Raw genomic sequence first — 13,023 nt, 5'->3', positions numbered from 1 at the left:
TGTGTGTGTGTGTGTGTAGTAGAGTGCTGTGTGTGTGTAGTAGAGTGGTGTGTGTGTGTGTAGTAGAGTGCTGTGTGTGTGTAGTAGAGTGCTGTGTGTGTGTAGTAGAGTGCTGTGTGTGTGTGTAGTAGAGTGCTGTGTGTGTGTGTAGTAGAGTGCTGTGTGTGTGTGTAGTAGAGTGCTGTGTAAATGTGTGTAGTAGAGTGCTGTGTGATTTGTTTTCTCGGGGTCGCAGAGAGTTTGTGGATGTTTTACCCCAGTAGAAGCGTAGTCCTGGTCTGTGGCCAGGATCTGTAATGGCTGCTGGTTCCTCGGGTCGATGGCCATCGAGCCCTTTGAGGTGATCAGAGCTTCGTACTGCGGCCTCTGGAACTGTGGAGCATGAAGGCTCTCCACCTGCACGCTGATGGTGAGAGAGGTTGTGGTGAACTGATGAACGTTTGTCCTCTGAGCTGCCTGTGGGGATAAATATTTCTCATGAAACCTCTAAATAACTTTATTTCTTGTGTCAGCAGGAGTTCAAAGCTGCTGTGAGCTGCTCTGCTGATGTAAGATGACCCCATGTGTGTTCTATGTGGTGATTGCGTGTTCTTTTCATATATATATATGTAAAAAAAAAAAAAAAAAACCCTGCAGTTTGACTTTTTATAACTGTTTATTGTTGTTGCTGTTGTCCATTGTTGTCATCTTTCTTTGTTAAATCAGGTCTCTCTTGTAAAAGAGTCCTCGAGGCTCAATGGGATTACCTGTAGAAATAAAGGTTGAATGCATATAGTATGTTTGTTGATCAGGGAAGGAGTCCAGAGGAGGGACGCTGGATTCATGAACCTTTTCCATCTTGCCTAACTTTTTCTTTTTTCTTTTTCTTCTTTCGGCTGCTCCTTCTTCAGGGGTCACCACAGCGAACTAAGTCGCACGAAGACTTGGCAGTTATTTTTACGCCGGATGTTCTTCCTGACGCAACCACAGACCACCGAGCTACCACAGCCTCTGTGTGGAGCAGAGAGCTGCTGTCCAAGGAGCAGATGGTGGGAGTTAAGGGCCTTGCTCAAGGGTTCAGAGTAGGGCAAAGGAGGGTGGAGGCAGGTGTTGGTGCTTCACCTTTCCCACCCATATTTTGATGTTGTGTATACCTGGAGTTGAATCGACGATTTTCAGATCACATATCTGCCTTCTCTAACCTCTGCACCACCACTCCCTCTTCCATCTTTCCTCCTTATAGTGTGTCTTATATCTTATATTACAGATCTTCTTGTTCCATATTTTCCTAACAGAGCACTTCACTCTCAGACTGCAGATTTACTTGTGGTTCCTAGAGTTTCCAGCAGCAGAATGGGAGGAAGGTCTTCCAGTTCTCAGGCTCCTCTCTTGTGGAACCAACTTCCAGTTTCTGCCCATGAGGCTGACACATTGTCCAGTTTAAAAACTGGGATTAAGACTTTCCTTTTTGATAAATCCTATAGTTAGGGTTGTCTTGTTATGCTGCTATAGACTTAGACTACTAGAGAACAAATTGACCTCATTTTCTTTCCACTGTCGCCTTCATGCTTGTTCAAGATGAGAGTTCAGTGATGGAGTTAAACTCAAAGCTGCTCCTCAGATAAATAATGTTCAATTATTATTTTATACATGAATGTTTCTGTTCAGTCCCTGAGATGATTCTGTGACTTGGAGCTTTAGAAATAAACTGAATGGTCTTCTTTGGGGGTGAACGCTGCTTTATGCACGTCACAGGCTCAAACCTGGATAGTTTGATCAATCAGCAGCGCACTTTATTCTTTCTTCACACACCGACTTTTGGACTTTACCAGGACTGTCAGACTGATTGGTCCCAACACGTCAGCTGGCCTCAACATTGTGACGTTTCCTGTGTTTGGGTTGATCTCCAACAGATTATCTTCATCTCCTAGAACACAGACAGAACTGAGTCGATCTTCCATTATTTAGAAACCAGTTTGAGCGATGGACCATTGGAAGCTCCCTACCACTGAGGAAGGAGTACGTTATGTCTTCATCTATTCCCATGTCTCCATCAATGGCATAAAGTGGTCCTGGTTTCAAAGGTAATGCCCCAGTCTGTGAAGGGGAGGAAAAAAACAGTTATCCATATATTTCATAAAATCAAGAGGTGAATTTTGTACATGAACATTTAGAGTCCCTTTAGACCTCCCCCTCGATCTGTTCATCAGAAGTTGATGTGGTGTTGGTGCTGTTACCTCTTGTTCATTTAAATAAACCCTGCCGGTGTAGCCAGAACTCTCACAGACCACGGTTCCCCCCACTTCACGTCTGCTGCAAGGCTGGTACCATGGTGGTCTGTTGTCAATGTCTAAGATGGAAATCATGATGGTTGTGGTGGCCGTAAACGAGATATCTTCTGGCGGTGAGTCAAACTTTGTGTCCTAAAATAATAAGGACAGAATGTCCTGATGCATGCTCAGTAATTCAAGTAGGAAAATGTAACAAGGTTAAGTCAGGTCCATCGGTAACTCTCCGTTGGTCTATCAGAAGGATCTGTAAACCATTTTCTTTCTTTTGGCTGCTCCTTCTTCGGGGTCACCACAGCGAAATACTGTAAGTTGCACGAAGACTTGGTAATTACTATTTTTACACCAGATGTCCTTACTGACGCAACCACAGACCACCAAGCTACCACAGCCCTCTGTGTGGAGAAAACGGCTGCTGTCTAGGGTGTCAGGGGGAGCAGATGGTGGGGGTTAAGATCCTTGCTCAAGGGGCCAGAGTGGGAAAAATGAGGGTGGAGGCAGGTGTGGGTGTTTCACCAATCCCACCCACATTTTGATGTTGTCGGTACCGGAAGTTGAACCGGTGATCTTCCAATCACAGGCCCACCTTCTCTAACCTCTGCACCACCAATCCCCTTTTCTGTAAACTAGCTCCTTGAAATTATCTCCTTGGTTCAATTCTGAGTTACGTACTTTAAAACAGACATTTAGAAATCTAGAAAGAAAATGGCGCTCCACTAGCATTGAAGAATATTACTTATCCTGGAGAGATAGCCTGCTAACGTACAAAAAGCACTCCATAAAACTAGAACTTTATATTATTCATCTTAGAATAGATCCCATCCCAACCAGACTGTTTAAAGACGTATTTCCCTGAATTAATAACCACATCTTGGATCTGCTTAATTTGTCTCTAATAAATGGTTATGTACCACAGCGCTTTAAGGTTGCTGTAATTAAACCTTTACTTAAAAAGTCTGATCTTGATTCAGAAATTCTGGCCAACTATAGATCTATATCTAATCTAACTTTCATCTGAAAAATTCTAGAGAAAATAGTTGCAGGTCATTTACGGGATCATCTGCAAAGAAATAATCTGTTTGAAGAGTTTCAGTTGGGGTTTAGGTGAAAGTCACTAATGATGTTCTCATGGCCTCTGACAATGGACTTGTGTCTACACTGGTCCTGTTAGACCTCAGTGCTGCATTTCATACAGTTTATCATAATATTATATAACAGAGACTTGAATATGTTGTTGGAATTACAGGAACGGCTCTAAATTGGTTTAAATCATATTTATCTGATAGATTCCAGTTCCAGCTCCTGCGCATGGAGCGCGTATTTACATACACAGAAGGCTGAGTGATGAAATGTTTTTTTGTGCAAGCAGGTGCTTCATGTTGTGTCTGAATGGACCCAGTGAGGCATAGACTACATCCTGCTTCTCCTTTAACCCACCAGCGACAGTCTTAAAGGGCGAAGCCTATACGAAATAGAACGTTGGTTACGTACTGTAACCCCAGATTCTATGAGTATAAGTGTATTCCTTTAAGCTCTGGGCCTCACTGGCTCCTAAATGGCTGAAGAAAAAAAGATATTTGGGAGCCGATTGCTCGGTCTCACCGTAATTTATACGGACCGGGGGTGGGGCCCACACAGCCGGTGGGCGCGGACTAAAGTTTTCAGTGCTGTGCTGCGCGAAGGGATAAACCCACTAGCGATAGCCTTAAAGGGCTGCGCCTATACTCATAGAATCTGGGGTTACAGTACGTAACCAACGTTTCTACAGCTACCTGTATGATGTTGTTTTTTATTGTTTGTGTGTTTGGGTTATTAGTTTGGCTAAGTATGCAAAGATCTTGGATATTGTCACTGCCATCGGTTTGCCTGGTACTAAAATAAAATGGCGATAGCATTTGTTGTTCATAACTTGTTTGTTGTAACTTTATTATTAGTGAGCCTAACAGTTAACAGAACACACCCTGTTAGAATAAGGGAGTTCCCAGATCCTGGGTCCGGCAGGATCCGGCTCAGATTAAGCCCTGGTCGTTAGAATAAGAAGGACAGTAACCGTACAGAACGGAGAGCATCACTTTCAGCTTGTTGGAGGAAAAACATCAGTTTGTAAGACTCACCTGAGCTTGGAGTACCAGTTCAACCTGTTTAATCTTGTCGTAGTCAAGTTGTGCATCAACCAGGATTTCTGGGATGGTTGGTAACTTCAGTTTGAAATAAGTCTGCAGAGAACACATAAGTCATGAAATGTAACTTATACTGAGGACATGTACAACATGAGATTACAGGCAAAAATGTTTGTTCTTTTAAAATAATGAATTAAATTTTAGTATTTCATTCTGAGATTAAAGTCAAAATTTGTATATTTTATATATATATATATATATATATATTTTGCACTATGGCCCTAATCCTCTTTCCATATAAGATGCATTCATCGGATTATGAAGGAAAAATTGATGAAACAATGAGAGTCGTACAGATTCAGTTGTCAGCCTGTAGTACAGCTGGTCCTGGTCCTGGTCTGTGGCATCAAAATTACCCACAGTGGAACCTATGGGGGACATCTGGATAATAAAGTGTAAAAAATTAGACTGATCAGGTAAACACCAAGAATAATAAATGACTAGAGAAACCGTATTTCTGGCAAAAATACAGTGTGACTGCTTATTCCTGAAGAACTTGCTGAAAAACAGCTGAAACTAGCTAAATGTCGCTGAAATTGAAGAACAAACCTAAGTTAACAGAAGAAAACAGGAAGAACACATATTTGCTGAATTAGATTTAAATAAGCAGAAATTAGCACAAAAATTTGTAAGTTTGCTAAAAAGCTGAAAAGTAGCTAAACAATCATAAAGAAGCTTAAATTACCAGAAGGAAGTGAAGAGAGCACAATTGTGCCCAATTGGGCTGAAAGAAGCAAAAATGAGCAACAAAAAGTGGAAATTATATGAAAACAGCAGAAATATGAAAAAAAAAAGCCACCAGCTGAACAGTAGCTAAAAAAAGCAAAATGTCACTTAAATTACCAGAAGAAAGTGGAGAGAGCACATTTTTGCTGAATTAGGCTAAACAGGTTAAAACGAGTGCAAAAAATGTGCAATTAGCTGAAAAGGCTAAAATGAGAATAAAATATGATACATTTTAATTCATTCAACCTTTATTTATACACGTTAGTCTCACTGAGTCTCGGGGACTCATTTGAAGAGAGACCTGATTTTAACAGAGTGATGACGACAGTGGACGATCATAAAAGAGGCGTACAAATTGAGAAGAACAAGTGAAAATGAAATGTTAATTAAAACAATGAAACAAAAACAGCTAGGTTGTAAAGTGATGTAGAAACTAAAAACAGGAACATCTGCAGGAACTTAACAGATGTTTGAAGTCACTTATGAGGTCAAAGGTCGAGAGCTTCAGGTCTTTTTACAAGATATTCCAGGAAACAGGAGCGGAGTAGGAGAAGGTCCTTTTGTCTAGTTCAGTCCTCACTGAGGGAACACTGCAGGTAATGATGTCCTGAGAGCGCACGCTGTAGCTGCACTCACACAGAGACATGTAGGAGGAGATGTATGAAGGCAGCAGACCAGGAAGTGATTTAAAGATGAAAATGTACCAGTTAGAGAGTCTGTGTGGAGTTAATGGTGACCAGTTAACCAGTGAATACTGGGTTAAAGAATCCAGAATAATAAATATAAACAGGATCACAATAGTGTGAATGCTTAATAATCCATCCATCCTTTATCTTATACCCGCTTCTTCCATTTTGGGTCACGGGGGTCGCCGGTGCCCATGTCCTGCTTAATAATCATTCACACAAAAAAATCATAATAAATTAATAATTGTTTAACAAAAATGTTTTTAGATAGGTGTCAGTGTCTCTTACCTCATTGATGGTTGGTGTATACAGGATCTTGTCGAACACGGGGGGGTTATCGTTTACATTCTGTACAAATACATAAATGGTGTAATCGACCTGGAAACAACAAAAAACTGGCTTTAATTACCTAATATGCCTTTAACCTCCTGTCTTATTTATGATTTCATGTAGCACTAGAGTTCTGCCTGAGGAACCCCCGCCTGCACCTTAAACCTCCTTAAAACGTGCTCAGCCTCTGAGGGTTCATCACTGCTCTGAGGATTTATCAAAGTATTTTACAATCCTCTGAACTCTGTATACATGAGTCTTCTGGCATTGCATAAAACATCTTAAACGCCTGTAATCTCTCTGGAGTGAACCGTTGGTACTTTTTTATAAACTCGTTTTCTCAAAAACATTATAACACATGGAAAGTTTATTCAAAGCCTTTAAGAGTCTAACAAAACACTGTCCATCCCTTAAAGAAGCTGTGAAACCAAACCAAGTCCAAAGGTAAGCTGTGCAGGTCATAATGTTTTGGCTCACGTGTCTCCTTGCAGCTTTAGAAAATCCTCTCTAAAAAGGATCAAACGAGGGGCTCAGCTGGAAACAGTTCTGTTGCAGTCGGGAGCCCTCAGGGCCTTCAGAGACGGCCTGAGTCACATATGAAGTGTTTGAAAATGTTCATTATTTAATATAAAATATATACTTTCTGTGTAGTTTTAGTTTTATTATTTTGCTAATTTCTCATATTTTCTGTAAACCATTTTGCAGTTGAACAAGTCTTTTTTTATTTATTTTTTTATTCATGAAAGTATAGTTATCCAACCAGATATTTTTAAATTTCAGTCTCCAGGCAGAAACATGTTTGAAGGTTCTGTCTCATTGGTTAGGACTTCATTGTCAGGAGAGAAGGCGGAGCTCGATCAGAGACTCTGCAGGAGGAGTTTGTTTAATAACTGACGGGAACATTAACCAATCAGAATGCTGATATAGAGTGGGTGGGACTGAGGAGCTCAGGACTGTGAGAAGCACTGCAAAGCTTCTTGTGTGTGTGACCGTGTTCATATTTGTGTTGCATTCAACTGTACCCATTCATTTTTTAAAAATCCACGTTGAAATTGTAGTTGCTCTAAAAGATTGGTATTAATTATCACATTTAGGTTTAATTTGATCATTTTCAATATTAAAGTTGTGTTTTTGTTTCATTACGTGATAACAGTTTTGTGGGCTACTGTTGAATTTCAGTGTGAATTGTTAAAATTACACGTTGAGACTGGGTGTGCTGCAGGGCCTTCTGGGTAATCTAGGGACAGAAATGGGTGGACTTTTTCAGGTTCTGTGTTCAGATGGGTTGTCCTGCTGGTTCTGTTCAGTGTTGGGCTGGTGTTCATGTTCAGGTTGTTGATGGTGACTGTAAAGAAATGACTCCCATCAGTCAGATGTTGGACCTGATGGATAAAAAGCGGAGAAGCACTTCCTGTCAGAGAATTGCTGAGTTGCCAAATTGAAAGTAGTGACGTTAGCAAACTGTGACTCCGTGTCTTTGACGTTGGCTTTTAGTAGGATGCTCCAGCATTACATTCTAGTGCAAGGATGTAACCTGCTGTTCTCACCCTGCACATAACTGCAGGGCATCCCAGCATAGCACCAGCATTGCAGATGACACCTCCACCACACCTCACCACTACTTGGAGCATCTCACTTGGGCCCAGAAGATCAGTGAGGAAGGCAGAACAGCCTCTGTATTTTCTAAGAATGCAGAGGAATTCTGGGACACCAAGCCTTGTCTTAACCAACTTTTACAAATTTATAACAGAGTATTTGTACTCACTCCATTCTGGTTCTCTCTCTCCTCCTTTCTCCTTCAGGCTGTAGGTTCAGCTCTTTTCGGAGCAGTGTCAGCCACATGGATTCTCCTTCTCCATTTTGCTCTGTTTCGTGTGTCTATTGTGAGATGCAGTGTCTTTGGGTGCCAAGATGGCCGCGCTCAGCTGAGCTGCAGCTTCACAGGCTCCCGGTGAACTCGATCTTTTTTTGTTCCTGTTGTTTTTGTTAACATTTTTTTTGTGCCTACAATGCACATCCACGGTAAAGGTATGACCACAACACACTTGTGGAGTTTTCTGTTTCACTGCCATCCTGCCATTGTGGTTCAGTCCTTCCATCCTCGGGCTCAGGCCTGTCATGGCAGCTGTCGCCATGATCCTCCATCACGGACCGAACTCTACGGACCTGTTCAGTTCCACGGGTAAACCTTAAATGTTCTCCATCTGCCGGATCTGGTTCTGGAGGACAGTCTGGGAGGGCAGCTGCTGCGGTCCTTGTTACCATCAAGCTGCTGATGGGACCTGCTAACTAGACCTGCTAATGCTGCTAACAATATCCTCTGTCTGCCTGATGGGACTCTGTGGATGCGCCTGGTTCCACGGGGGGACCTTGGATGTTCTCTGTCTGCCAGACCTGATTCTGGAGGGCAGTCTGGGAGGGCAGCTGCTGCGGTCCTTGTTACCATCAAAGCTGCTGACAGGACCTGCTAACACTGCTAAAAAGATCACGCCGCTAACCAAACCACACCGCTAACAATACCATACTGCTAACTGGACCATGTTAATAAGAGAACCTCACTGTCATCAGAACCATTCTGCCAATACGACCATGCTGCTGTAGATAGATTTCTTTTTCCCTTTTGGCATCTTGTTTCTGTATTTTTGTTGCATGATTTGAACAAATCTGTTTCTTAGTTTAGTTTATGTTAGAGCTCACATTGAGCATGTAAATTATAGAAAAACTGGACCTATGAGAATCGTGCTGCTGCTGTTTGGTGTATTGTTTTGCACTATTAGTGACTAGTGTATATCTTAGGTCTTTTAGCGTACTCTTGGGCATTCCTTTAGCATATATCTTAGTTGATATCTCAGATCCTTATGTACTGTTTCTTTTTACATTTTATATTTTTGCTATTGTTGGATGTAACTGGGACCCTGTGTACACTTTCATTCCACCTCATGTACCACATGCAATGTGAATGACACTGAAGAACCTTGAATCCTTGAATCCATACCCTGCTGGATCATATCCATCCACCTCTTCTTCTGTCGTCCCCTGCTTTGTTGACCAGAAACTTCTGTGTTTAATAGCCTTTTTACCTCGTTGCCATCTTCCATTTTCTGCACATGCCCGTACCATCTCATTCTTGATACTGTATCTTATCCGTGAGGCATGCCGTGCCAAGTGTTTTTTCTGATATCGTCATTTCACCGTCTATCCTTGAGGGATACTCCAAGAATCACATGTAACATCTGCATTCCTGTTCTTTCCAGGAGTTCCTCTTCCTTTCTCTTTCATGTCCATACCTCAACTCCACAAAGCAAGACTGGGTGCACCATCATCTTGTACACTTTCCATTTGATATGAATCGGCATCCTTTTGTCACAAAGCACTCCTGTCAGCTCCGTCTGTTTTTGCCACGCCGCACCAATTCTGCATTTAACGTCTTCTTCACAGCTTCCTTTGGCATTTATCACCGACCTCAGATACTTGAACGTTTCGACCTGTTTCAGTACATTTCCTCTATCATCAGTAATTGTTATGGTCTCGTTAGCTTTCGGGAAGACCGTGGTCTGTTTTTGCTGCAGTTTATTTTCAGACCTTTTCTTTCAACTGCTGCCACCATCTGAAACTGTCTTGGAGGTAAATTTCAGAATATCCAACCACAAGTAGGTCATCTGCGTACAACACCCCCCACAGAACTTCACTCCTAATAAGCTCAGTAATTGCGTCCATCACAACAATAAACAACAGTGAGCTGAGACACCCTCTCTTCACGTCGAGGGTGAGGTTCTGCCTCAAGTGGAGGAGTTCAAGTATCTCTGAGGGAAGAATGGAGCGTGAGATTGGCAGACAGATTGGTGCAGTGTCTGCAGTATTGTGGACTCCGTACCAGTTCTGTTGTGGTGAGAGGGAACTGAGCTGCAAGGCGAAGCTCTCTGTTTACCGGTCGGTCTACGTTCCTCCCCTCACCTCTGGTCATGAACTCTGAGTAAAGACTGAAAGAATGAGATTGTGGATACAGGAGGTTGAATTATCATGAGAGACTCAGAGTAGAATAACCGCTGCTCCTCCACATTGAGAGGAGCCAGTTGAGGTGGTTCGGGCTAGAGCTGTCATTTCTAACCCGAACTTGGAGCCCGGCACCGCCCGACCCATGTTCGGGCTGGGCTGGTCTATAATAATGTGCTTAATGTGCGGACCAAGTCAGTGTCAGATTTTGATTGTATCAGCAGATGCACGCTGCTGACAATCCAATTATATGGCAACATGACTTGCCATACCAGATGCACGAGGCCATTTCACTGCACTCTGAATGGCCTTGAAAGAGGCAAAAAGTTCAGTTACGCTTCAGATGGACTACTGCTAGTGATCCATCGCCCAAATAGATGTTCATTCAGCCACTGCACTCAGCGGACACATGCGGCTCACGACCCAAACAAGTGAGATCACAAAATATCCAACATGTCGGAGCAGGGTCCAATGCAGGCAGAAGCAGGGGAAGAGTTTAATGTGCTTTGATGACTGCCCCCCTTTTATTCAGCAGCGCGTGTCCGTCGACTGTTAATAACCATAGCTCTAACCAGTCAAAGCTTAATGAAAAATGTTGGGGGGGTTCAGGTTCGGACCTGTATTTGCTGTTACTTCGTCGGATTGGATGAGGTTCAGAAATTATGGCTACGAGCTGGGGCCGGGTGGTGTTGGGTTTTTTGGACCCGAATGCAACTCTAGCTCAAGCATCTGATAAGGATGCTCCCTGGGCGCCTCCCTAGAGAGATGCTTCGGGTATGTCCAACTGGGAGGAGACCCCAGGGAAGACCCAGGACACGCTGGAGAGACCAGTCTCTCAGTTGGCCTGGGAACGCCTTAAGCTCCCCCCAGAAGAGCTGGAAGAGGCTGTGGAGAGATGTCTGGACCTCCCTGCTCAAGCTGCTGCCCCGAGACCTGAGTCCAGAACAAGCAGAAGATGATGGATGGATGGATGGATGGATGGATGGATGGATGGATGGATGGATGGAGCTGAGACATGAACCCTGATAAACGTCAACATTAATCTCAAACTTACTCAGTTCTGGTTCTGATGAGAACAACAGTCCAGGGAACAATACTCTACAGAGAATGGTCAGAAATCCACCAGCACTGGAGGACATCTACAAAACCAGACCTTCCAGGAGGACCAACATTGTCCTTAAGGACCTATGACCCAAAGTGTTCAGCACCCCTCAGGGAGGAGCAGCAGAACCACCAACATCTACCCAAACATCAGTCGTTTCACAGGAACAGAACCCACGGTTGTACAAATAAATCTTGTGCAATCAAATTACCTACTGTACATCCCATGTGTGCACGTAAAAGTTTGTCCGAATCACTGTGCACACTTTATTGTATTTAGTGAATGTTTTTATCATTGCTGGGTTTTACTTTCACCCACTTTCACATTTTATTGCACGTTTGCTGTTAAATCACAATCGTTTTAATGTCATCATTATTGTGATTGTTTAATCTATTGTTCAGTCTAATTTAATGTTTATATTGTTTCCTTTATTCTGCCTGTTTATTAAAAAAATCACTACATTAGTGAGACAAAAGTCAAGTCATTGTCTTTCCAAATGAAATCTTACTGAAGTTTCTCTAGTGCATACGATGCCAACCATGAAAGGAGAAATCATCTGAAAAAGATTAAACACAACATGCATATAAATAATTAGCCAATAAAGATTGAGATGTCAGTTTAGACCTGTTATTATTATTACTGACCGTCTCAAAGTCCAACACACTCGTAGCTATCAGCTGGTTTCCATCAATTGCAAAAGGGAAATCAGGGGGGTTGTTTGGGGAGTAGGTGAGGGTCACTCCGGTCTCGATGGGGATTGTTGCCACGACAGCCCCCACATGGTTGTTTTCTGCGATGGTTGCAGTTGTATTTGGAGAACAGCCGGCTGGGACAGAAGAAAACAATTTGTCACTAACCAAGAAACTCTTCTGACTCAAATGAGTAAATGTTTCACTGGGATGACTGCGTTCTGTGAAGAGACCAGACTGAGAACATTTTCTGAGAGAACAGTTTTTACATCTTCAGGTTCAGACTCGGATCATTCAAGTCAGTTTAAATAGCACCAAGTCACAACAGAATCACCTCAGACACTGAACAGAAACATTCATGTATAAAATAATAATTGAACAGAAACATTCATCTATAAAATAATAATTGAACAGAAACATTCATGTATAAAATAATAATTGAACAGAAACATTCATCTATAAAATAATAATTGAACAGAAACATTCATGTATAAAATAATAATTGAACATTATTTATCTGAGGAGCAGCTTTGAGTTTAACTCCATCACTGAACTCTCATCTTGAACAAGCATGAAGGCGACAGTGGAAAGAAAAACTCCCTCATGAGGAAGAAACCTTTAGCAGAACCAGGATCAGGACAAGAGGACCATCTGCTTCGACCGGCTGGGTTTGGTAGGAATAGATACACAATGGCAGGTCAAGAATCACATGTTAAGATAGAAATAGAATCAAATGAAAACTATTCAGTTTTAACCTGATGCATGCTCAATAATCCAGGTAGAAAAATCCAAAAAAGTTCAATCTGGTCCTCTGGACATTCAAAAAAACAAAACAAAAAATGTAGAAACGTTTCGTCTCTCATCCGAGAGACTTCCTCAGTCTGAGGTGCTGTATTCAGCTCAGTCTCTTAAATAGCACCTTCTCAGAGTGGATCAACCAGTTTGCTGCTGACAACCAGAACCAGCTGATCACATGCTCAAGAAGGACCATCAGCCTAACAAAGGATCATTAGCACCTGATGGCTGTTTACTGTTCACAGAGGGCTGAGT

The 13,023-nt window shown here is 42.3% G+C and overlaps 1 protein-coding gene across 1 annotated transcript in view; it reads right to left on the bottom strand.

Moving 5' to 3' along the window:
• cdhr5b (cadherin-related family member 5b) overlaps positions 1-13,023 on the bottom strand; it is a 50,077-nt gene that overhangs the window by 28,762 nt on the left and 8,292 nt on the right. Inside the window, exons 2-10 of the mRNA XM_037682499.1 lie at positions 11,929-12,110; positions 11,793-11,840; positions 6,148-6,237; positions 4,742-4,828; positions 4,382-4,483; positions 2,217-2,402; positions 1,986-2,076; positions 1,809-1,906; positions 256-456 (exon numbers count right to left, since the gene is read on the bottom strand). Coding sequence (XP_037538427.1) covers positions 256-456; positions 1,809-1,906; positions 1,986-2,076; positions 2,217-2,402; positions 4,382-4,483; positions 4,742-4,828; positions 6,148-6,237; positions 11,793-11,840; positions 11,929-12,110 — 1,085 coding nt within the window. The remainder of the gene's footprint in view (positions 1-255; positions 457-1,808; positions 1,907-1,985; positions 2,077-2,216; positions 2,403-4,381; positions 4,484-4,741; positions 4,829-6,147; positions 6,238-11,792; positions 11,841-11,928; positions 12,111-13,023) is intronic.

The sequence above is a fragment of the Nematolebias whitei genome, chromosome 10, assembly GCF_014905685.2.
Source record: "Nematolebias whitei isolate Nwh7 chromosome 10, NemWhi1, whole genome shotgun sequence".
Lineage (NCBI taxonomy): Eukaryota > Metazoa > Chordata > Actinopteri > Cyprinodontiformes > Rivulidae > Nematolebias > Nematolebias whitei.
The sequence above is the reverse complement of the archived record's forward strand: the minus strand, read 5'-3'. Positions and strand labels throughout refer to the sequence as shown.